General features: G+C 40.9%; 1 protein-coding gene across 10 annotated transcripts in view; it reads right to left on the bottom strand.

Annotated features, from left to right (window-relative positions):
- Nucleotides 1-25,826, bottom strand: part of LOC126481093 (uncharacterized) — an 801,677-nt gene that overhangs the window by 556,767 nt on the left and 219,084 nt on the right. For 3 of the 10 annotated variants that reach the window (XM_050104604.1, XM_050104603.1, XM_050104611.1), the window contains exon 3: nucleotides 19,132-20,093. The exons of the other annotated variants lie outside the window; for them this stretch is intronic. In XM_050104604.1, the coding sequence (XP_049960561.1) occupies nucleotides 19,506-20,093 (588 nt within the window). In that variant the 3' untranslated portion in view covers nucleotides 19,132-19,505. Of the gene's footprint in view, nucleotides 1-19,131; nucleotides 20,094-25,826 lie in introns of those variants that run through there. 10 annotated transcript variants of the gene reach the window in all.

The raw sequence follows: 25,826 nt of genomic DNA, 5'->3' as shown, positions 1-25,826 counted from the left end.
CCTGGATGATAATTTTACGAAAGCCAGATGGTATACTGTCAGACTCATACATTCTACACCCCAATGTCTCTGTCTGACCATGATGTAATTTACCTTAAATCTTCCCATATCACCTGGCCTTTTCCAAGTATACCTCCTCCTCTTGTGATTCTTTAAGAAAATATTCACTATCACTAGCTAAAATTTATTACAGAACTCAATTAGTCTTTACCTTCTCCCATTCAATGTCCCAAGCCCATATTCTCCTGTAACCTTTTCTGCTATTCCTGCCCCTAGAACCGCATTCCAGTTCCCCATGACAATTAGATCTTCTTTTCACTTAACATACTGAATTACCCTTTCAGTATATTCATATACTTTCTCTATCTCTTCATCTTCAGCTTGCGATGTCAGCATGTATACTTGAACTATCATTGTAGGTGTTGCTTTGCTGTTGATTCCAATAAGAACAACTGAAGCACTGAAATGTTCACGGTAACACTGTCTGCGCTACCTTCCCATTACTCACAACTCCTACTCCCATTATGCCATTTTCTGCTGCTGTTGATATTACCCCCCTATACTCATCTGACCAGAAATCCTTGTCTTCTTTCCATTTCACTTCACAGACCCCTACTATACTTAGATTGAGACTTTGCATTTTTCTTTTCAGATTTTCTAGCTTAATTACCACACTGAAGCTTCTGACATTCCATGCCCCGACTCATAGAACGTTATCCTTTTGTTGGTTATTCAATATTTTTCTCATGGTCATTTCCCCTTTGCCAGTCCCCTCCCAGAGATCCAAATGGTGGATTATTCTGGAATTTTTTGCCAATGGAGAGGTCATCATGATACTTTTCAGTTACAGGCCACATGTCCTGTGGATACACATTATGTGTCTTTAATGCATTTTGACTACTAATTAAAGATGCTATCCCTAGACCATAGGTTCTTACAGAAATACCGCGGCAGAAGTTCAGGACACCATTGTCGTACCACCTGAAGGGAATGCATATGACCACTTGAAGTCAGGACTGATCTGCCATGTTTCCTCATATCAAGAGGAGCATATTAGATTGGTACTGACACAAGAGGATACAGGCAAGTGTTGACTGTCACAGTACCTGCGGCATCTTAAAAGCAAAATTGACGCAGATACCATACCTGGTCAGCTGTTGTGAATGAACTGGATCAGTCGCTTGCCTCCATCTATGAAGGCAATTACTGCGATGCAGTCAGAGAAGTTGCTAGACACCATGGAAGAATTGGCCAACAAAGTAATGGATGCTGTATCACCTGTGCCCATTACATTATGAACTGTGCAGTGCACGAGTACAACCACCACAGTAGAGCACACTGGGCATTAGCATGAAAGTCAATCAGCATACACAACAGATTAGCCTGCTCATATCATGTTGCAGTGTCAGTGGTGATGGCAGCCAGCAAAGGGATAGAAGGTGCCCTCACAGCAGGGCTGCATCCCACTTGCCTGCACCAACACCTGATGCACAAAGGACATCTGCTGCTACCATTGGCATTTTGGGGAATGTGCACAATGCTGCACCATGCTGTGTGCATACCTAAAATCACTCTGTCTAGTTCTAGCTCACTTTTTTGTAGCCAGGGGCAAGGAAGGATTGCAGAGAGTATACGAAGTGCTGTCTATAGTGCCAATGCAGCAATGTTAGCAGGCACATTCATGAGCCAGTAGGTAATTTCTCCAGTGTCACAGTGTGCTTTACATATGTCCACGTTGATGCTGTCAGACCGCTACCACCTTGAATGGCCAGCGTTACCTGCACACCATTGTTGACAGATTCACTCATTGGCCTGAAGTAATTCCGATAGACAATATCTCAGCTGAAACCTTGGTACAGGCCTTTGTAACACTCTGGATATTGGGATCCATGTCATATCCGATACAGGCAGACAACTTGAGTCCCAGTTGTTCCCAAAACTGGTAGCACTTTACGGCGTGAGCCATCATCGGACAACTGATTACCATCTGTTCAACAACAGAATGGTGGCATCACACCCTAAAAGCAACCCTGATGTGCCATGTGGCTGGGTGGTCTGAGACTCTGCCACTTTTCCTCCTCAGGCTCTGCAACACCTGCAGACCAGACCTGGAGGGCTTCTCAGCAGAGATAGTTTATGAGGAAACAATGAGACTACCCACAGTTTAGTAGAAGCCACCCTGTGACAAGAGATCAACCCATTTACACTCACTAGGTGTCTCAAAGAGAAGATATGCCCTCCACATTTATCCAGACATGGTACCTGTCCTCTGTTCATACACAAGGGCCTCAGCTCGCACTCACAAGTCATGCTACGTAGTGAAGACATCAGATCAGTTCTCCAGCTGCCATGCACTGTTCCACAGCAAGTTGTCAGCAGTGTAGATTGCACCATGGATATTTTCTTCAATAGGAAACATAGCACGGTCACTGTAGACAGAGTGAAGCCAGCCTAAGTGTTCCATGAACTGCCACCACCTATGGGCCTACAACCACCACCTTCTCTGCTGTCTGGTCCAGCATCCACATGTGCCCTGGAAGCGACCTGGACAACTGCACCACCTTTGCCAGCAGCTTCTGTACCACTCTGCAACACAAGATCTGGCCATTGTGCACTTCCCAGTGTGCTTTCTAGATGGAGCTCTGCTCCCACTGAAGGGGCTGTTGTAGGACTGCATCCATCATCTGGCATGTGTTGTGTTCATGTGTGAGTGTCAACCTGAGTGCAAGTGTCAATTTTTGTGCATGCACAAGGTAGTTCCACATGTTCCACTAGAGGCACTGTGTTTTGTCCTCATAATGCGCAGAGCTTTTATGCTTTGGTTTGTTACCTTTTGTAAGTTTATTAGTCTATGTTTTTTACCTTTAGTCTTTTATGGATTCCTATGTACCATGTACCTAGTAACGCAAGCAAACAGTGAGCTCATTAAGCGTATCTGTTCTGTTCTTCCTAGTCTCACAAGCCCTGTATTTAACATAAATTATTTTGAACTCCGTATTTATCATTCTATGATTAAATAAAGTTCCATTACTGTGTTGAAGATATCTTGGTGTATGTGTTATTGCTATAACGGGCACTGCAACCACTTTTACAAGTAACTGATTAGGTGTGACCCAGTACATCACTTGTTTTACAGTTCAATTCACTAATATCCAAATAAATTGCTTGTGTACTCATTGACAAGTTCTATTCAGTGTAATGCAATATGGTCTCTTCCATTTCATGTATGCAGTTTTCCTTGGAAAACTACTGTCATGCCTGCTGATGGTGAATGTTGCTTAACTGTGGTCAAATGGGTATACAATAGAGTTGGACATTGTAGAGAATGATCTCAATAAAGGAAATGGGGTATTCTGCAAACATGTACCCCACCATATTGCTCTAACACACACAGACATGTGAATGAGGCTTGAAACAAGTCAGAGAGGTAGGATGGACGTCAGATGCATCAGCTGATGTCGCATAATGTCGCCCCCCCCCCCCTCCCCCATGACTACCCTGTTGCATACCTAAACAGCAAACATGTTTTCAAAGAACTGTAGCACAGAAATGGTATATTTCTGGACATTGTTTCCTATTCAAAATATCGTGTACTCACTCCCCTCTTTAAGTTCCATAAGTCTGTAATGGGAATATCTGAATGCATTAAATTCCTAAGTTGGTAGGCGTTTGAGATCAGAGAACAAGTGAGAAATGGTATGAATATTTTTTTATAGTCATTGGGGCAGTCACTTTAGGAGATGGTTTTGTGCTCAGCTAGCATTTTTCACCTGTGGATTTAATTCTCTGATACAAACGAATGTAATTTTAAATCACGGTAATGCTTCCTAAATTATAAAATAAAACATCAATATGAGGGTCATTTGGAGTAGCTAGTTTTCATCCGCAATGTGTTTGTGGTTGTGGTCTGTAGTCCAAAGACTGGTTTGATGCAGCTCTCCATGCTACTCTATTCTGTGCAAGCCTCATCATCTCTGAATAACTACTGAAACCTACACCTTTCTGAATCTGCTTGCTGTATTCATCTGTTGGTCTCCCTCTATGATTTTTGCCCCCCACTCTTCCCTCCAGTACTGAATTGCTGATCCCTTGATGTCTCAGAATGTATCCTATCAACCTATCCCATCTACTCAGGTTGTGCTACAAATTTCTTTTCTCTCCAGTTCTATTCAGTACCATCTCATTAGTTACATGAGCTACCCATCTAATCTTCAGCATTCTTCTGTAGTACCACATTTCAAAAGCTTCTATTCTCTTCTTCTTGTCAAAACTGTTTATTGTCCATGTTTCACTTCCATACATGTCTACATTCCATGCAAATATTTTCATGAAAGACTATCTGACACCTAAATATATATACTCCATGTTAACTAATTTTTCTTCAGACATGCTTTTCTTGCTATTGCCAGTCTACATTGTATATCCCCTCTAACTCAGCCATCATTAGTTATTTTGCTGCCCAAATAGCAAAACTCGTCTACCAATTTATGCCTCTCATTTCCTAACCTAATCCTCTCAGCATCACCTGATTTAATTCGACTACTTTCCATTATCTTTGTTTTGCTTCTGTTGATGTTCATCTTATATCCTCCTTTCAAGACATTTTCCATTCTGCTCAACAGTTCTTCCAGGACCTTTGCTGTGTCCGACCTCAAAGTTTTTATTTCTTCTCCCTGGGCTTTAATTCCCATTCCAAATTTTTCTTTGGTTTCCTTTACCCCTTGCTCAATGTAAAGATTGAATAACACCAGGTATATGCTACAATCCTGTCTTACACCCTTTTCAATCACTGCTTCCCTTTCATGCCAATGACTCTTACAGCTGCCATTTGGTTTTGTACAAGTTGTAAATAGCCTTTTGCTCCTTGTATTTTACCCCTGCTACCTTCTACATCTATCTCTACATCTGCATTCTGCAAACCACTGTGAGATGCATGGCCAAGGGCATGTCCCATTGTACCAGTTTTTGGGCATTCTTCCTGTTCCACTCATGTACAGAGCGTGGCAAGAATGATTGTTTGAATGCCTCTGTGCATGCACTACTTACTCTAATTTTATACCCACAATTCCTATGTGAGTGATATGTAGGGAGTTGTAGTATATTTCTAGCATAATCATTTAAATCCAGTTCTTGAAACTTTGTTAATTAACTTTCTCAGGATAATTTACATCTATTTTCAGGAGTCTTTTGGTTCATTTCCTCCAGCATGTCTGTGACACTCTCCCATGGATTAAACAAACCTGTGACTATTTGTGCTGTTCTTTTCTGTATACATTGGATATCCCCTGTTAGTCCTAATCGGTACGGGTCCCACACACTTGAGCAATATTCTAGAACTGATCATACAAGTGATTTGTAAGCAATCTCCTTTGTAGATTAATTGCGCTTCCATAGTATTCTACCAATAAATCTTCAGACTTTCAAAGTATTCCAGTCAACATTGTTAAAAGCTTTCACTAAGTCTAAAAATGCCACAAACATAAGCTTGCCTTTCCTTAATGTATCTTATAGGATAATTCGTAGGGTCAGTATTGTCTACTGCGATCTTGTATTTCTCCAGAATCCAGCCTGACCTTCTCCAAGGCCAGCTTCTATCAATTTTTCCATTTTTCTGTAAAAAATTCATTTTTGTATTTTGAAACCATGACTTATTAAACATATAGTTCAATAATACTCGTACCTGTCAGCACCTACTTTCTTTGGAACTGGAATTCTTATATTCTTCTTGAAGTCTGAGGGTATTTCACCAGTCTCATATGTATTGCACACCAGATGGAAGAGTTTTGTCATGGCTGGTTCTCCCAAGGCTATCAGTAGATCTGACAGAATGTTGTCTACTCCTGGAGCCTAGTTTTGACTCTGGTCTTTTAGTGCTCTGTCAATTTCTTCACAGAGTATCATGTCTTCCATTTCATCTTCATCTACATCTTCTTTTGTTTCTATAATATCAACTGCAAGTTCATCTCCCTTGTACAGACTCTCACTAAGGGCTGGTTTTCCATCTGAACTCTTCATGTTCATCCAGTTGCTTCTCTTTTTTCCAAAGACCTCTTTAATTTTCCTGTAAGCGATATCTATCTTTCCCCTTTGGACATACAGTTCTAAATCCTTACATTTGACCTTTAGCCATTCCTGCTTAGTCATTTTGCACTTCCTGCCACTCTCGTTTATTAGACATTTGTATTCAGTTTTGCCTGCTTCATTACTGCATTTTTCATCAATTAAATTCAATATCTTCTGTGTTATCCCAGGACTTCTACTTGGCCTTGTTTTTTTTTACCTATATGCTCCTCTGCTGCCTTCACTATTTCATCTCTCAAAGCTACCCATTTGTTGTCTACTGTATTCCTTTCCCCTGTTCTTGTAAATTGTGGGCTAATGCTCACTTAAACTCTCAACAATCTCTGGTTCTTTCAACTTACCTAGGTCCCATCTCCTTAATCTCCTACCTCTTAGCAATTTCTTCAGATTTAGCCTACAGGTCATAACCAATAAATTACGGCAAGAGTCCACATCTTCCCCTGGAAATTTCTTACAGTTTAAAATCTGTGCCATAAATGTTAGCAAACAGGTTATAGTGAATTCGGTTCATGGTTAAATCCAATTTTACTTATTGTATGCTATGAAATACTGCTTCTAAAGAAGGATGAACATTACAGACAATATTTTTTTTTACAGTTATCTCAAAAATGTTAGCTGCTGAGGTGATATAAATTATTTCTGCTGACAGTTCACTTGCAATATGATTACTGAAAATATGCAACATGATGAAAGTAGTTTATGCACACATTTTAGTGTTCATACTGACATTAGTGAATATTTCTTTTAGATATATGAGAAGGATGTCATGGAGGTGGCATGGTTCCATTGAAGACAAATTTTGGCAGATTGTGTAATGAACTGCTGGGAAGAGGTTACAGAAGAGCATGCAGATGATGTAACCACTATTTCTACAGTTTCAAACACTACTGTAGTAATTGTTGGTAGTCTGGGTAAGACACTATGAAGTGGATTGTAACAATAGCAGAGAAGGGAAGTTGCTACTCACCATATAGCGGAGGTGCAGAGTCGCGGTAGGCACAACAAAAAGATTCACACAATTAAAGCTTTCGGGCATTAAGGCCTTTATCAGCAGTACACACACACACACACACACACACACACACACACACACACACACGCACGCACACTCACGCAAACGCAACTTGCAGACACACGTCTGCACTCTCAGAGAGCTGAAACCACACTGCGAGCAGCAGCACCAGTGCATGATGGGAATGGCGACTGCGTGGGGGTAAGGAGGAGGCTGAGGCAGGGAGGGGGAAGGATTAGTATGGTGGGAGTGGTGGACAGTGAAGTGTTGCAGTTTAGACGAAGGGCAGGAGAGAATGTGTGGCAGGGGGAGGGGCTAAGTAATGGATAGGAGAGAAATAAAAAGAAATTAAAAGACTGGGTGTGGTGGTGAAATGACAGCTATGTAGTGCTGGAATGGAAACAGGGAGGGGGCTGGATGGGAGAGAACAGTGACTAACGAAGGTTGAGGTCAGGAGGATTACGGGAACGTAGAATGTATTGCGGGGAAAGTTCCCACCTGCCCAATTCAGAAAAGCTGGTGTTGGTGGGAAGGATCCATATGGCACAGGCTGTGAAGCAATCATTGAGATGACGGATATAAAGTTTGGCAGCGTGTCCAGCAACAGGGTGGTCCACTTGTTTTTTGGCCACAGTTTATCGGTGGCCATTCATGCGGACAGGCAGCTTGTTCATTGTCATGCCTACATAGAATGCAGCACAATGGTTGCAGCTTAGCTTGTAAATCACATGACTGGTTTCACAGGTAGCTCGGCCTTTGAGGTGATAGGTGATGTTAGTGACCAGACTGGAGTAAGTAGTGGTAGGAGGATGTATGGGACAGGTCTTGCATCTAGGTCTTTTAGAGGGGTATGAGCCATGAGGTAAGGGATTGGGAGCAGGGGTTGTGTAAGGATGGACAAGTATATTGTGTAGGTTTGGTGGATGGCGGAATACCATGGTAGGAGGGGTGGGATGGATAGTGGGCAGGAAATTTCTCATTTCAGGGCACAACGAGAGGTAATTGAAATCCTGGCAGAGAATTTAATTCAGTTGCCCAGTCCCGGATGGTACTGAGTTACAAGGGGAATGCTCCTCTGTGCCCAGACTGTAGAACTTTGGGAGGTGGTGGGAAACTGGAAAGATAAGGCATGGGAGATTTGTTTTTGTACAAGCATGGGAGGATAATTACGTCAGTGAAGGCTTCAGTTAGACCCTCGATACATTTTGAGGGGGAGCAGATGTGATGACCACGGGTGGCTAAGCTGTGCGTAAGGGACTTCTTGGTATGGAATGGGTGGCAGCTGTCAAAGTAGAGGGTTTGCTGGTGGCTAGTAGGTTTGATATGGACGGAGGTACTGATGTAGCCATCTCTGAGGTGAAGGTCAACTTCTAGGAAGGTGGCCTGTTGTGTTGAGTAGGGCCAGGTGAAGCAAATGGGGGAGAAGTTGCTGAGGTTCTGGAGGAATGTGAATAAGGTGTCCTCACCTTCAATCCAGATAGCAAAGATATCATCAGTGAATCTGAACCAGGTGAGGGGTTTAGGATTCTGGGTTTTTAGGAAGGATTCCTCTAGATGGCCCATGAATAGATTAGCATGGAATGATGCCATGTGGGTTCTCATAGCCATACCACAGATTTGTTTGTAGGTAATGCCTTCACAGGAGAAGTAATTGTGGGTGAGGGTATAGTTAGCCATGGAGACTAGGAAGGAGGTTATTGGTTTGGAATCCACAGGGCGTCTGGAAAGATAGTGTTCAATAGCAGTAAGGCCATGGGCATTAGGAATGTTAGTGTACAGGGAGGTGGCATCAGTAGTGATGAGCAGGGCACCGTGTGGTAAAGGGACAGGAACGGTGGAGAGTTGGTCGAGGAAATGGTTGGTATCTTTTATATAGGAGGAGGTTCTGGGTAATAGATTGAAGGTGTTGGTCTTCGAGAGCAGAAATTCTCTCAGTGGGGCACAGTAACCGGCCACAATGGGGTGTTGTGAGTGGTTGGGTTTATGGACTTTAGGAAGCATGTAGAAGGTGGGAGTGCAGGGAGTGGTAGGGGTAAGTAGAGAGATGGACTTTTGGGAGAGGTTCTGGGATGGGCCTAAGGATTTGAGTAGTGACTGGAGATCCTGCTGGATTACTGGAATGGGATCACTGTGGAATGGTTTGTAGGTGGAAGTAGCTGACAGAGTCCTTCTGGCACGTAATCCTTGCAGTTCAAAACAACGGTGGTGGAGCCTTTGTCAGCAGGTAGGATTATAAGGTCGGGATCAGTTTTTAGATGATGGACTGCGGTTCTTTCTGCGGATGTAAGGTTAGTTTGCATGTTGAGGGATTTGGGGAATGATGTTGAGGCAAGGTTTGAGGTTAAGAAATTCTGGAAAGTTAAAAGGGGGTGGTTTGGGGGCAGTGTGGGGTGGATCACGGTTGGATGGAGGAGTGAACTGAGTTAGGCAAGGTTCAATATTGGTCTTTGGTTGAGTCTCATTGGTCGGGCTGGTGGCGAAAAGGCGTTTCCACTGTACGAATGGGGAGTAGGAGAGAAGAACTAGTCCTGCATGGTTGAATTTGGGAGTGGGGGCAAAAGATGAGGCCTTTGGAAAGGACTGAGGCTTCTGGAGGAAAAGTTCATAACTGTGTTGTGGGTCTGTTTAGGTTCTGGGTTCTGTGTAATGGTGGAGCTGGCGTTCTAGAGTGTGGGATAAGTGTAGTAGGTCTGAGAGACAGGGTTTGTCAGCTATGAGGGGGCGTGGGGGAGATTTAGACGTTGATGTAGAAATGGTGGACAGTGGTACTCTGAGGCAGGAGTAGAAAGTGAGTAGGATGGAGAGCTTTTTGAGGTGGCATTGTGCATGTTGTTCAAGTTCCTGCAGGGCAAGAGTTTCAATGTGTGTTATGGGTTCCAGGAATTTGGGATTACATAGCAGGAGAATTTTGCGGCTGGAAAGAAGGTACTGCAAAGAGGTTTGGACTTGGTTGAAGTGTGAAGTGGGTCAGTGGGTGAGACATCTATGACAGATGCAGCAGGTAGGGTAAACTATGTGCCTGTGCTAGGCGCAGCATTTCATGAAAGTAATGAAAGTGACTGTGACACTGATGTGACTGCAAATGTGGATTTAGATGCACAGTATAAAGTTGGTTGTATGCCTCAACCCTCTTGGAAATGTCTTCCTCCTTAGAGCAAATGTTTACTAATAGAAGCTGACACTGAAAATTTCCTGCTGATGTTTTTAAAACTTACTATCTATACTTTTATGCTGCTGATTCACTGGTATGAGCATTTACCACTCCATAACTCTTGGTGGACTTGAGATACAAAATAAATTAAACAGTTATTAATAAAACTGTTTCTATAGAGAACATACATACATGTACTTCATTATTGTGCTAGATAAAACCTTTTGTCACTTAATGCGTCAAACGTTTGTGCAATTTTACTGACTTCAGAGAAAAGTTATCATCTAATTAACTACTGGAAAAGTTCAAACCATGTTTAATATGCACACTTAGTGTTGACCAGAAGTCACATCCCCAAGTCCAAATATTCAGGTAAACTATAGGGAGTGTGTCAGTGGAAATAAAGTATTCTTTTTACTTTGTTCTTAAATATCTGGGGGTTTTCAATTACCTGCCTGATATCTGCAAACTGTAAAAGACTTGTTCACCACAGTACAAAATTCAGCCAATCTATATGGATATTACTTTACTCCTAGTTTTGTGGCTGTAAATTACACTGTTTATCCTAAATTTACTCTTTTAGTAATTTTACACAGAACAGAACAACATTTAAGGTCGGGCAATGAAACTCGAATGCTGTGATGAATATGTAAAATTAATAGTTACCATTACAAGTGAAGACTAGATGAGAGATGGTAGACTTTTTGACAATATTAAATTCTGAGGTACACAGAGGCCATTAAGAAAAATTGCAACCTTCAAGAGAACTTAACATCTTTAAACTACATACTCTGTTATTTGGTACTCCTGTCACTTGGAACATCACACAAATTGTTATGATTGAGGAAATTTGAGGATGGGAACAACACAGAAAATGGGGGCACTTGAAAAAGTGTGTGTGTGTCTTTTCATTGAGACTTGTTCAATTTTCTTGTTTTTATTTACTCCTGAATTTTTTCTGTCCTCAGTTTCTTCTGAAATTTTCAATTGTTACAAGTCTTCCTGTGTTTCTTTCATCTAACTGGTCTTTAATTTTCTTGCATTAACAATATTAAAATTTTCTTGGGGAGTCTGTTTCCATCATCCTACACGTCTGTAAAACAGTAGGTGTCTTTTACTAAATTTATCCGTCATACTCTCTGTGTGTTCATAGGAGTTCCTTTGTAGGTCATCTGACCCAACTTCTGGATCTGAGAACACCACAATAGATTTTTCCAAGAATCTGTGTCAGGAATTTCTGACAGTGTTACCTCTAATCATACAATGAAGGCTTTCACGACCGGATGGTAGTGTTGTTGATAATTCTTCCGGATTATATGGCCGTGGTCCATGGAATTACTCTATTCCTAACATTTTGTCCAATACTACGTTGGACATCTTCAGAGGTATGGCTGGTCCTGCTGAGTCCTGCCGACTGACGAGTCGAGTGTCGGTGAGCGGCCTAAATACAGAGGAAAGTGGGCGTGGTCTAGCTTGCACATAGTAGCAGAGAGAAAACTAGTCAAAGATAAAATGTAACTATCGATAATAGTCCATCATAGATAAAAATCACTTATCGATTCTGTGATGCCACTGTCCATATCTTGCTTGATTTCAAGGCCTCTTCTTTTCTATTAAGATTATCTTCATGTTTATAAATTTCAATAGCCTCCCTATACAGTCATGGATAATAGTTCGTGGTAGCACTTAAAACTGTAGTTTCAGAAAACTTAACTAATGGTCACCTGACTGAAGCGCATGTTCCGCAACGGCCGATTTATCTATTTTTCCCAGTCGGCAAAGACTTATGCTCCTTTACCCTCGTATTCACACTTCTTTTCATAGTACCAATATAGACCTCGCCACAAGTACACGGAATTTTATACACACCGCTAGATGATAATGGTGGCCTTCTATCTTTAACAGAATGAAGTACTTGTCCTATTTTTATGGTAGGTTTGAATACCGTTTTCACTTTATGTTTCAGCAAAATTTTGCCAATTCGATCTGTAATCTTACGAATGAAAGGTAAAGACGCTGTGTTCTTCCATTGCTGTGTACCATCCTTGTCCTTAGGCCTGCTGTAATTAGGTCTTAAAACTCTATTAATTTCTTTGTTTGGGTAACCATTCTTTTCGAAGGCCTGTTTCATTGAAGTGGAAAAACAGCAGGCTATTTTGTTTCTTGATGTGTTAGTCATGAGACAGACCGATGGCAGTCTAAAACATAAAAAGTTTCGGAAGCGCACACATACTGATAGATACTTACATAAGAACTCCAATCATCACCCACAACAATAAAGAGGTGTAATCAAAAGTTTAGCAGACAGGGCAAAACGGATTTGTACGCCGGAACATCTGGATATGGAACTGAATCATCTGAAACAGGCCTTCAAAAAGAATGGGTATATTGCAACTGTGGCGAGTTTGGGGCTTTCCCTGCTCTTATGTCACTGGGCGTTTGTCTCCTATACTGTGTGACAGTGTTCAGATGTTTTGTTTTGAGATTCCTGTCTAGTTTCCATTTGGCATGGTATACAAGAAGGATTAACGAGTGTTTCTTGTGTTGATCTATGGAAAAACAGAACTGCATGTGGAATGTCTTCTTGAATTCATACAAAAATTTCCCGGTATGAATGTTCCCAATGATTCAACGATATACAGATTAATGAAGAAATTTCAAGACACTGGGTCAGTGTAATACAAAAAAGGCCTAGAGAACCTAGTATTTTAACTGAAACTAAATTAGATGAGAGAGGCGAGGCGCACACACACAGAGACATCACTTTGAGCACCTATTGTAAATAAAGGTAAGTTTTAGTTAATCAGATGGCAACAACATTGTTTATACTTAACTCAGGGGAAGTGCGCGCAACCAGCTAGTGTGAAATTCGGGCACAGTGGTGGTTGTTGGATGTGGTGGAGGTGGCGGCTGGTGGCCTTGTCACACAAATGGTTGACCTTTCTCTGGTACCTTTCCCGAGATGCCGTGTGTAATTAGAAATGGCTTTCTCAAACTGCCATTTCTCCAGCTTTCATGCTTTTACTGTCTCATATTACCTCGAATAATTATGTAAGCCAGGCACTTATAAATAGCTAGTGATGGGAGAGGGCAAAGTGCCTTCAGTATCAGGACAAGTCAGAAATAGTGTAGAAAAGTACAGAAAAGGAATGGGTATATGAGAATAGTTATTAGTTGAGAGGTACACTGGGCTGTGGGTTAGGGGGCTATATTTTTAGGACTGCCAGATAGATTCGCAGGACAGTATCTAACTGCACAATTTAGTGGAAGGAAGGAGGATAAAGTGAATGTAAGGGAAATCAAAGAGGGACAGGTATTAAAGCTACAACAGAATTGTTCATGTATGTTACTTTCACCAGCTGGTTGGTTCAATCTGTATTAGCCTCTGAAGTGGGTAGAAAACCAATGTGGTTGTCATACTTAGAGAGATCCCTGCACAATAATTATGGCATACCAGTATTTGATAGTGCTACTTTTACACGTGGCCTCACATTTGATTGGTTACACGGGCAATGTAATACCACTTTAGGAGATGGTAGAATATTAGAAAAGATATTCCTTATCTCCTAATGTGAGGATTTGCCAGTTACTTCCTTTGGGTATGACCCCATTGGAATTGGGGAAAGCTCACTGGCTCTGCCACCAGCAGAGTCGGAGGGTAGTGAGGAAATAAAATACAAATCATGAAAAAATAACTGGACTGGTCCTCCACGTTGGGGTTTGGGCACCAGGCTAACAACCCATCCCATAAAAAAGAACTTGTTATGAAACGTCAAGGAATGGCCTCAGAGGAAAACAGAAACAAGCAGATAGAAAACGGCTTACGAACAAGGACTTTCAATTTGGAATGTGGAACGTCAGGACTTCGGCAACATCTGGAACTCTCAATTTTCTGCCAGAAGAGCTCGACAGATGTGAAATGGATCTTATAGCATTGCACAAAATTAGATATCCACAGGTAGGTGCATTCTGTACTACAGTGGATTGGAAGATGGAAAGTTCCAGAAGGGAGTAAGTTTTATGGTCAGCAAAAGTTTAGCAACGGCAGTAACTATTTCCAACTGATTGATGATACAAAAGCTGTCATAAAACTAAAGGGTAGATTCACAACTATAACAATAGTTACACTACATGCTCTGACCAAGGAAGCAGAGGATGAAAAGAGACGGTTTTTATGAAATTCTCGAAGAGGTAATTAGAAAGACACCAGAATATGATACGAAGCTCTTCGTGGAAGATGCCAATGCTAAAGTTGGAAGGGGCATCATCTGGAAAGGAATATCTGTGACTGGAAGACTATGTGTCGAAAGTAATGATAATGGAGTGAGGCCACTAAGCTGTGCAAGTGCAACCAACCTAAGGGTTACGAACACACACTTTCCTCGGAAGGACATTCACAAGGTAACATGGGTATCACCAGATGGAAGAACAAAAAAAAACCAAACAGACCATGTCCTGGTAGATCAAAGACATAAAAGCAGTATAACGAATGTGAAAATCATAAGGGGAGCCGAAGCAGGCAAAGACCATTATCTAGCCATAGCAGAGGTATGCCAAAGAACAGCGATAGAAAAGCCCAGGGGGAGGGGGAGGAAGAGCATAAAAGGTCATAACATTGACATAGACAGATTGAAGGATAACCACAATGCACAGGGCAAAACAAATTTGATGTTCTAACACTGGAAGATAACCTTGACAATGAAGACCACTGAAAAATGATAAAAGCAAATGTGGAAGAAGTGGCACTAGAATTATGCAGAAAAAAAGGAAGAAAAATCCATGGTTTTCATAAGAATGTGAGCAAACAGTGAAAGAAACATCAGCAGCAAAGAAAAAAATGCTTACAAGAGGATTCTGACAAAAGTAAAGAAGCGTATGAAAATGTTAATAGAGAAACTAAAAATCTTACCAGGAGGAAGAAGACAGAACATGTGGATAATTTGATCAAAAGAGCATAGGATGATAAAAGTGCAGGCAATGCAAGAGATTTTTACAGATTAGTCAGATTTTTCAGAAAAAGATATACAGGATAGTCCACTGATCGTGACCAGACCAAATATCTCACGAAATAAGTGTCAAACGAAAAAAACTACAAAGAATGAAACTTGTGCAGCTTGAAGAGGAAAACCAGATGGCGCTATGGTTGGCCTGCTAGATGACGCTGCCATAGGTCAAACGGATATCAACTGCATTTTTAAAAATAGGAACCCCCATTTTTTATTACATATTCGTGTAGTACGTAAAGAAATATGAATGTTTTAGTTGGACCACTTTTTTCACTTTGTGACAGACAGCGCTGTAATAGTCACAAACATATGGCTCACAATTTTAGATGAACAGTTGCTAAGATGTAGGTTTTTTAAATTAAAATGCAGAACATAGTTATGTTTGAACATTTTATTTTGGTTGTTCCAATGTGACACATGTACCTTTGTGAACTTTTTTCTGAGAACGCATGCTGTTACAGCGTGATTACCTGTAAATATCACATTATTGCAATAAATGCTCAAAATGATGTCCGTCAACCTCAATGCATTTGACAATACGTGTAACGACATTCCTCTCAACAGCAAGTAGTTCGCCTTCCGTAATGTTCACACATGCATTGACAACGCGCTGACGCATGTTTTCAGGCGTTGTCGGTGGATTGCGATAGCAAATGTCATTCAACTTTCCCCACAGAAAAAAATCTGGGGACGTCAGATCCGGTGAACGTGTGGTGCTTTGATGACCAATCCACCTGTCATAAAATATGCTATTCAATACCGCTTAAACTGCATGCGGGCTATGTGCCGGACATCCATCATGCTGGAAGTACATCGCCATTCTGTCATGCAATAAAACCTCTTGTAGTAACATCGGTAGAACATTACATAGGAAATCAGCATACATTGTACCATTTAGATTGCCATTGATAAAATGGGGGACAATTATCCTTCCTCCCATAATGCAGCACCATACATTAACCTGCCAAGTTCGCTGATGTTCCACTTGTCGCAGCCATCATGGATTTTCCGTTGCCCATTAGTGCATTTATGCTGGTTTACATTACCGCTGTTGGTGAATGACGCTTCGGCGCTAAGTAGAACGCGTGCAAAAAAATCTGTCATCATCCCGTAATTTCTCTTATGCCCAATGGCAGAACTGTAAACGACGTTCAAAGTCGTTGCCATGCAATTCCTGGTGCATAGAAATATGTTGCGGGTGCAATCGATGTTGATGTAGCATTCTCAACACCGACAGTTTTGAGATTCCCGATTCTCGCGCAATTTGTCTGCTACAGATGTGCGGATTAGCCGCGACAGCAGCTTAAACACCTACTTGGGCATCATCATTTGTTGCAGGTCATGGTTGACGTTTCACATGTGGCCGAACATTTCCTGTTTCCTCAAATAGCTTAACTATCTGGTGAACGGTCGGGACACTTCAATGATGTCATCCAGGATACCAAGTAGCATACATAGCACATGCCCGTTGGGCATTTTGATCACAATAACCACATATCAACACGATATCGACCTTTTCCGCAATCGGTAAACTGTCCATTTTAACGCAGGTAATGTATCACGAAGCAAATACCATCCGCACTGGCAGAATGTTACATGATACCACGTACTTATACGTTTGTGACTATTACAGCGCCATCTATCACAAAGTGAAAAAAGTGGTCCAACTAAAACATTCATATTTCTTTACGTACTACATGAATATGTAATAAAAAATGGGCGTTCCTATTTTAAATAAATACAGTTGATGTCCGTTTGACCTATGGCAGACCCATCTAGTGGGCCAACCATAGCACCATCTGGTTTCCCCCCTTCAAGCTAGATGAGTTTCGTTCTTTGTAGTTTTTTCGTTTGATGCTGATTTCATGAGATATTTGGCCCGGTCACTATCAACGGACCATTCTGTATACCATGGATGTATGGCATTAAAGATAGAAGTGGCAATACAGTTATGGAAAAATCCGAAGGTATGGAAATCTGGAGGGAATATTTTGAGGAGCTTCTAAATGTTGGAAGATAGAAGTGCAGAAATGGAGCAACAACATGATTATCAGAGTATACATTCCTTTGTGGAACTGCTGACAATGAAAGAAACAAAAGATTCAATCAAAATACCAAAAAACAACGAAGCTCCAGGGAGAGATGGTATAAGACCTGCATTTTTTAAGAAGAGAGGAATAAAAATTACGAAACAAATAAACTAACTCCTTACGAACATCTGGAATGAAGAAAGAATGCCAGAGGAGTGGGCAGAAGCAATAATAATACCAATTCATAAAAAGGGCAACAAACAAGGCATCTCATTAATTATCACCACCAATGAAGTGTTCTCCAAGAACAAAAAAAAAAAAAAAAAAAAAAAAAAATAGAACCATATTTAAAAGATAATGAATAAGAAACAAGTAGGATTCTTCATAAATCTTTCAACTACTGGCCAGATAGTCATACTGAAAGAAGCCGTCTCCAAATATTGGGGGTATAACAAAACAATGGCAATACTATTTGTCGATTTTCAGAAAGCCTATGGCAGTATATCCACAGATAAGTTGTGGGAGAAAATTCAGAGATTCGGAATACTGAAGAAATCTTGTGAAAGTGACACTGAAAGGCTCGAAAGGAGTAGTGAAAATGGATGGAGAATATTCCAAGGAATTTGACATAAGAAACAGGAGTCAAGCAAAGAGATGGAATGTCACCCCTCTTGTACAACATCTTTAAACAGTAAGTGCTGGACGCACCAAGTGAAGCAGAAGAGGGAACTAAAATAGGAACAAAAATAAATTTACTGGCCTTTGCCGATGATGTAGCACTAATTGCCAAAAATCCAGATGATTTTAAAATACCAGCAGAAAAACTCTTTCAAAAATCAAAGGAAGCTGCTTTAGAAGAAAATGATGAGAAAACAAAATTCATGAGGGAGAAAGAAATTACAAAACAAAAAGATGGGAAACTATGCAGAACGATAACCACATGTCTGAAGAAGTATGAGAGTTTAAATATCTGGGGGAGTAGTAAACAACAGAAACAATCAGAAGCGAGAAATAGATGCGAGAATCAAAGCTGCATCCAGAGCATCATACTCACTCAAACTAGTGTCATCTAAAAAAATTTTAAAGAGGAACCAAAGTAAGAATATATAAAACCATAACAGACCAGTATTACTATATGGGGCAGAAATGTGGAGAATAGATAGATAAAAGTTTTTAAAAATAAAATCCTGTGAAAGATATTTGGACTAATCTATGAGGGAGGAGAATGGCGAAGAAGAAAGAACAGGGAGCTCAGGGAGCTATACGATGAACCAGATGTAGTTGCGGAAGCCAAGACAATAAGATAAGATGGGCCAGCCACATCTACAGAAGAGAGCAGAAATCTTTACTGGGAGAAGTCTCAGAGAATAAACCAGAAGGATGAAGACCTCCAGGCAGGCTGAAAATGAGATGGAGAGACCAGATTGCCAAAGATTTCCAGGTACTGAGAGCAAGGAAGGAAGATGCCAAAGACAGAATACTGTGGAAGAGGCTACTTGATGAGGCCAAAAACCAACTGTGGTTTGTGTGTCCACGTGAGTAACAGTAAGTATTCTTTATCTCGAGGAACAATGATCAGCCAAAGCCCTGGCTGTTAACTGTATTAAGAGCATGAAATACTTAATATTCAAGTTTTCTTGTCAATATGATACACTGATCTTACTCAAACTTTATCAATAGACACATTGATAATGTTACCATCAATCTTTAGATGGTATAAATACCATGGAGAAGGAGGTTGAGTATGGTAAGTTGCAATGCATATTTCAAAAAGCAATACAACATAAGAGGAACAAATTATTATTTCTCGCAATTAGCAACTACTTCGTAACAAATGAATAATACAAAAGATAGCAAACATACATTTAATAGAAGTAAAAAAATTACATTATCTGTCACAAGGTAAATACAGTTTGAAACATTATGTTCCTATCAGCAGTGATACATGTATTATACTAAAAATATGATTATCAGTGCTCTTGAATAGAGACAGACGTACAATACATGACAATATAGAATTTCTCTTTGCATTCCACACTTCCTCTCAAAACAGGATAAAACATTCACACGATTTCATTACTATATAAAAAACACCAAGTAATGCTGAATGCAAAAAGGCACATTACATAGTTCATTAAAACATATTCAAATATTAACAGCATTTTAAAACTATAAAAAAAAACATAAAAAGATTAAAAACATAACTACATTGTGCACAGCTTTCATCAGAACGACAACTTTTGTATCTTACTGAAAAGCTTTGCATTATTGTCAGTCCATTCAATAAATTCTGAACCCTTTGTAACTATGCACTGCAAGAGACTCAATGTATCCCCTTCGGCATGGTGACAGTTTTCAGGTTTTTTCCCCAACAAAAACTCGTATACATCTCCCAATCTAAATCTTTTCAGTACTTTAGATTCAGTTTCATGTGTGTTTGTTTCATCAAACAAGCGTTTTCTAACCTTGCTACTTGTTTTTTCTGAAGTGCTTGGTTTGTTCTCATGAGGTTTGAGCTTAGGGGGATCATTTGCTTGTGCAATACCCTGGGTTGGTGTTTTTTCTAGTTCTTGTTGCTTATAGTCATACTTTGCATCATCACTAAATACGATATCAGCACTCTCTAAACATTTTGCCTCAATCTTCTCTACAATATCACAGAGAATATCATCATATCCATCTGAAGCTGGGAGACTAACAGTCTGTTCATTTCTTGTTTCTACGCATGATACGCCATTGGTTATCGCTTTCTGTCCAAGGAGTTGCCGAAAGGCAATCAAGGAGTCCGCACATAATATGCCGTCTGCAAGTACCTGCAAATTTCATAAACAAATATCAATAAAAAAACACTGCAGTTAATAGAAACATAACTGTGCACTGAATTCTACTGCACACTAAAGTTAGACCAATGATTAAGAGTAATATGAAAAAAAATTGTTAATCAAAAGATGAAATAAAATATTCAGCTGATTTGCTTTTACAATATGTGAGGAACAGAGTGAAGGAAAGATTATTTCTGTAAGAACTAACAGTAATTCTACTTGTGACACAGGAAAAAATTAACTGTACCTTATATGAAAGAGAAATTCAAAATATTATCTGAGAAACACACACAAAATGATAACACAAACCAAAATGATGACAAATCTTGTACAAAGAAACCTGGTTAGTGTGTTACATAACACTCACTGGAAACAAACAGATATAGCTTTGTCTGTGGGTTTCAGAAGGCAGAACAGTGTTTTGTTCTGTTGCATCCTAAGAGTCAGCCAGACCTTTGCAACCAGGCAAGTGATACGCAAACCACCCACCAATGCAATTCTGCACATGGGTGCTGGAACAGTGCTCTGTGTCACAGTGACGTGCTTCCACAGCCAATTAAATAACCAACGGGAGCCCACCACCAGTCTTAAAACATCCGGCCAAAGGGAGTATAAATGCTACCAGCTTAGCCGGCTGCATCATTCCTTTGGTGTCATGCAGTCTCTGCACCAGTCATTGATCTAACGTGCAGCACACCTACTCAAGCTTCATTGACCAATGGTGACAACTAGGCAAAGCTGCTAACCTACAGCCATCAGTTCTGGGCTACAAACTGAGTCTGTTGAGGTTAGACTGTGCACTGAGCACCATGGCCTGACACTCCATCCAGTCTCTAAAGGTCACTGGTTCAATATGGGGCCTGTGCAACATCACAAAGTGCTGACGGTTCTCTAATGCTTTAAGTCATTAACCCTCTTGCTGCTGTGGATGTTTATACACATTCTTTTCCGCCATTCCCCAGGTGATGTGGGTATGTATATGTGCACCACTTGGGTTTTCCTACAGTGCTATTCTCTGTATGTGTCCTGAGACATCAACCTCTGACTGCTACTGACAATTTGCTTCCGTATCTCGGTGAACAAAAACATCTGAAGTGTTTACCATACAACACTTGTGTCTCTTTGTGTGCTATCATTTGCATTAAACTTCATTTCAATATCTTGAATTTTTCATGAAATATGATGACTTTTATGATCACAAGATTTATGAGGGTTGGAACTTAAACAGTGGCAACTATTTATTTACAGCTTGTACGAAATAGATACGTGTTTCCAAGTTTTACTGACCTTCGAAGTAGTCACCAGCATTGTGCATAATCCGTTGATAGTGATGTGGAAGTTGTAGGATACTCTTAGCAGTGACATTTGTGTTGACAGTTTGAGCGTCGTCGTCTATTGGACGACGGATTTGTAGCAGTTTTGAAGTGAATGCCATGAAGTGTTTCCTTCAGTTTAGAAATTGAGCAGAACGCACAAGGGCTTAAATCAGGGGAGAGCAGTACGTGGTACAGCACTTAGCAGACCCATCAGTCAAATCAGTAACATCTTGCACTCTACGTGCTTGAGCATTGTCCCGCAAAATGATTGTGAGGTCCTGCAGAAAGTGTCATCTCTTCTGTCTCTAAGCTTGTTGTATTTTGTGTTCCAACTTCTGTCTCTATGCTTTTCATTTTTGGAACACAACATACAACCAGCTTAGAGACAGAAGAGATAACAGTTTCTGCAGGACCTGACCATCATTTTGCAGGACAATGCTCAAGCACGTAGAGCGCAAGCTGTTACTGATTTGTTTGACTGATGGGTCTGCTACGTGCTGAACCACCTACTGCTCTTCCCTGACTAAAGCCCTCGTGCGTTCTGCTCTATTTCTAAACTGAAGGAAACACTTCACAGCGTTCGCTTCAGAACTGCTACAAATTCATCTGGCAATAGACTGCGCCACTCGAACTGTCAACACAACTGGCACTGCTAAGAGTATACTACGACTGCCACATCACTGGCAACAGGCTACACACAATGTTGGTGACTAGTTTGAAGGTCAGTAAAACTTTTAAACATGTATCTATTTGTTATGAGCTGTAGATAAATAGTTGCCTCTATTAAAGTTCCAACCCTCGTACATAGCCCAGGACAGAAATGGGGGCGCCATGATTTACAATCCTTCGCATATAAATAACAATAACTCGAGAATGAAACGAGTTATCATTCTGCTCTCAATTCTAAAACTAATTTCAGTATCTTATCTGCATTCAGTTCACTGCAAGGAAGGAGTTAAAATCAATTGTGTGTAAAGTTTACACAATATGTTTTCACCTCTGCAAACACTTTAAAATTTTGTACAATACTTTACCTAATTTGATGCAGTACGGTAACTAGGACGTATAATGAAAAGAAACCCAGTTCTTTATTGAGAAAGGTATAAAATCAAGATGTGCAAAAATCAAATTCTCTCAAATAATAGCTGTCTTAAAATTGGATGATAAGCATTTCATATTGCGTGAGCACAGGCACCTGCGTTTGGTGAGGGAGGGGGGGAAGCACATAGTGTACGTAACATGTTTGTAGCAGCAAAAAGTTTAAGATGACAAGGCGACTTACATCAGGAAGGTTATTGCCTGCCACCAGCCACTGCTGCATCAGCATACTGTTGACTAATAGCCATGACTGACCCCTGGGCCTCTACCAATTAAGTACTTTATGGAAACCATGATGTAATGAAGAATGTTCAGGTTGTGTAAGTATTGTGGACTCAGTTCTCGCAATGGTACTGCAGGACCCATACCCCTGCTGCTGGCACATTCAACTCTGCAGCCAGAACTGGATAGTCCATAACACTTCACTTCATAGTTTTCATAAACTTGATTCTACACTTATATTTACGCACACATCAATTTATCATTCTTCCTTTCTACTTTAATGACAAGCTTCATATCAAAAGTTGTGCCACCAGACTGTCATTCGCAAAGTCATTTGATTTGCACATTCAAAATGTTTGGGAAGCATATCTGTTTATTGCAACAAGCCAGGTTTTGTTGGCTACAGAAAAACAAAAGCAGTTTTCTATACAACTGTTTCACACTTCGTCTTGTGATGACGCAACTTGCACAGTTTCAGACAACATCAACTCATTTAAGTTACACAAGCTTAAAGCAGAATTCTTCTCTGTCAGACCAACTGCCATTGCATTCATTCCTGATGTTCATAATGCTTCACCAGTGGCTGAACATTTTAGTCCTTTCACAGCCTCTTAATGAATTAAATCATAGAAGACTTTACCCTCTGACCCTTGGGAGATGAACTGTCACTGTGTTATCTGCATTGGTCGTGCAGTATTTTACTCCTTACGCAACCTTTCATGTTAGTTTGTGGCACTCTGTCATCAGCATACTTAAGTAAGTTCTACACCAGAGAATTCTATTCCACCTGTACTGAATTTGGAACATTAATTTGAAAATGAAGAGACAGGAATTCAAATCAAGAAGAAAAGGGACACTTACGCAAACTTGACTTGGTCACAAGGCTGTTTTCCGAAAACCAGACAGTGAAAACATTAGTTCTGGTGTAGCCACAACATTGAAGCAATAGACGGGATTTAGCAATGCCCAAATTAAAATAGTGCAGTATATTTTGGATCAGAGTGGTGTTTGTGAAGTGTTGGCAGAAGAGCCAACACTGTGTTGCTAGAGGAGGCTGAAATGCGTGCGTTTAATTACACGCTGACTGGCGCGAGGTCTGGAACAGTTAAGGGAATTAATAGTAGCAAATAAAGTACGTAGTTGATATAATACTTAACTTTAATCCATAACTGGTGTACATCGCTCTTGACGGTACATGTTATAATCTCAATATCAAATGCTATGGCGCCTTGCTAGGTTGTAGCAAATGACGTAGCTGAAGGCTATGCTAACTATAGCATAGCTCTCGGCAAATGAGAGCGTAGTTGTCAGTGATCCATCTCTGGCTAAGTCGGCTGTACAACTGGGGCGAGTGCCAGGACGTCTCTCTAGACCTGCCGTGTGGTGGCGCTCGGTCTGCAATCACTGACAGTGGCGACACGCGGGTCCGACGTATACTAACGGACTGCGGCCGATTTAAAGGCTACCACCTAGCAAGTGTGGTGTCTGGCGGTGACACCACAGTTTGTGTGTGGTTTTAGGGGGCACTGAATGACGATGTCATCAGCAAAAAACAAACATGCCCTGAAGGCCCAACGGTATTGATCGACTGTTGTGTCATCCTCATCCCTTAGGCATCACAGGATGCCGGTACGGAGGGGGATGTGGTCAGCACACCGCTCGCCTTGCCGTTGTCAGTTTTCATGACCAATGTGACCACTTCTCAATACAGTAGCTTCTCAACTGGCCTCACAAGAAGGGCTGAGTGCACCCTGCTTGCCAACAGCACTCAGCAGCAGACCTGGATCGTGACCCCACCCAAAACTGGCACCGCTTAACTTAGTAATCTGATGTGAACCAGTGTTATCACAGAGGCAAGGCTGCTGGCATTGTGTTATCAGCTCCTTTGCAAAATTAGTGGACAGAAACATAGTTGAAATATGAAAATGCGACAAAATAAATAAAAAGCAACCCTAGATAAAAGCACACTCACTCTCATCCAATCTCACTCATGATCACCTGCACAATCACACAAGCTGAAATTGTGGAAGACAGTGTTAAAATTGTTCCCATTTTCTAAAATTGTTAAGTAGAACTAAGTAAGACAAGAGAAAACTATAATAGGTTCAAAGGAATATGTAGCTGGCTGATCACTTATACCAAAAAATTGTGAGACAGGCACCATGACACATTAAAAATGAAGCCCTAAAATTTTTGGGAACAAGCCTGACAATTCACAAAATTTTAAAAGTCTTACCACATTTGACTGATTGTCAATTAAAATAGAGGGCAAATTTGTTAGCAAATGCACTTCAACCCTTTGGTGTAAAATTAAAATGCAGCCTTGTAAAATGGGGCGCACTGGGATCTGTACGCCACAAGCACCACACATTGGAGGGTCAGAGCAAGAAGCCACGCTTCTCAGGGCTGTGGCCTATGCAGAAACAAGGAAGGAAGACCTCATCACATCTGTATGACTGGAAAGAGAGATGCCACAGCCATGTTGTAGACTACTAGACCGCTCCTTTTCTGATTGACACATGACTACCTGAAAAGTGAGGTGATAGCATGCAGGGGGATGACACACTGAACTCACTAAGAGTCACAACACACCTCCTTGGCTGCCACATCTGCCCTTTCATTCCCCACAATACCCAAGTGCCCTGGCATCCAGAAGAAAGACATCTGCTTCTCCAGCCTTTTTAGTTGAAGGAGGGTGTCCTGGAAACTCTCGACTACTTTACCTGCTGGGTACTAGCATTGCAGAAAGTGAAGGGCACTCAAGGAATCTGAACAGACAAGGACTTCTGTACTTTAAACATCTCTCTGCCCCAGTGCCCACAAGATCACGTATAATTACATCGAAGATAGTAAAGTCTTGAGGCACTTATATCTTGAGGACACGATCAGGGAAACTACAGAGCAATGAATAGTTCCCCCCTCTCTTTAGAGCCATCCATAAACACAGCTAGAGTTGGGGGTGCTCCATTAAAATGGGCGTTGTTTTTAGGTTAGACAGTCTCAGGAAAGATCAAAAAAGGGCTCCAGTCTCAAAGAGTACAGGGCAAAGAAACAACAAGAATTGACCAAGCAGCAGTTGGTATTGTAA

This window comes from Schistocerca serialis, chromosome 5 (assembly GCF_023864345.2).
Source record: "Schistocerca serialis cubense isolate TAMUIC-IGC-003099 chromosome 5, iqSchSeri2.2, whole genome shotgun sequence".
NCBI classification, from domain to species: Eukaryota; Metazoa; Arthropoda; class Insecta; order Orthoptera; family Acrididae; genus Schistocerca; species Schistocerca serialis.
Note: the sequence above shows the minus strand (reverse complement) of the source record. Positions and strands in the feature narration are given on the sequence as shown.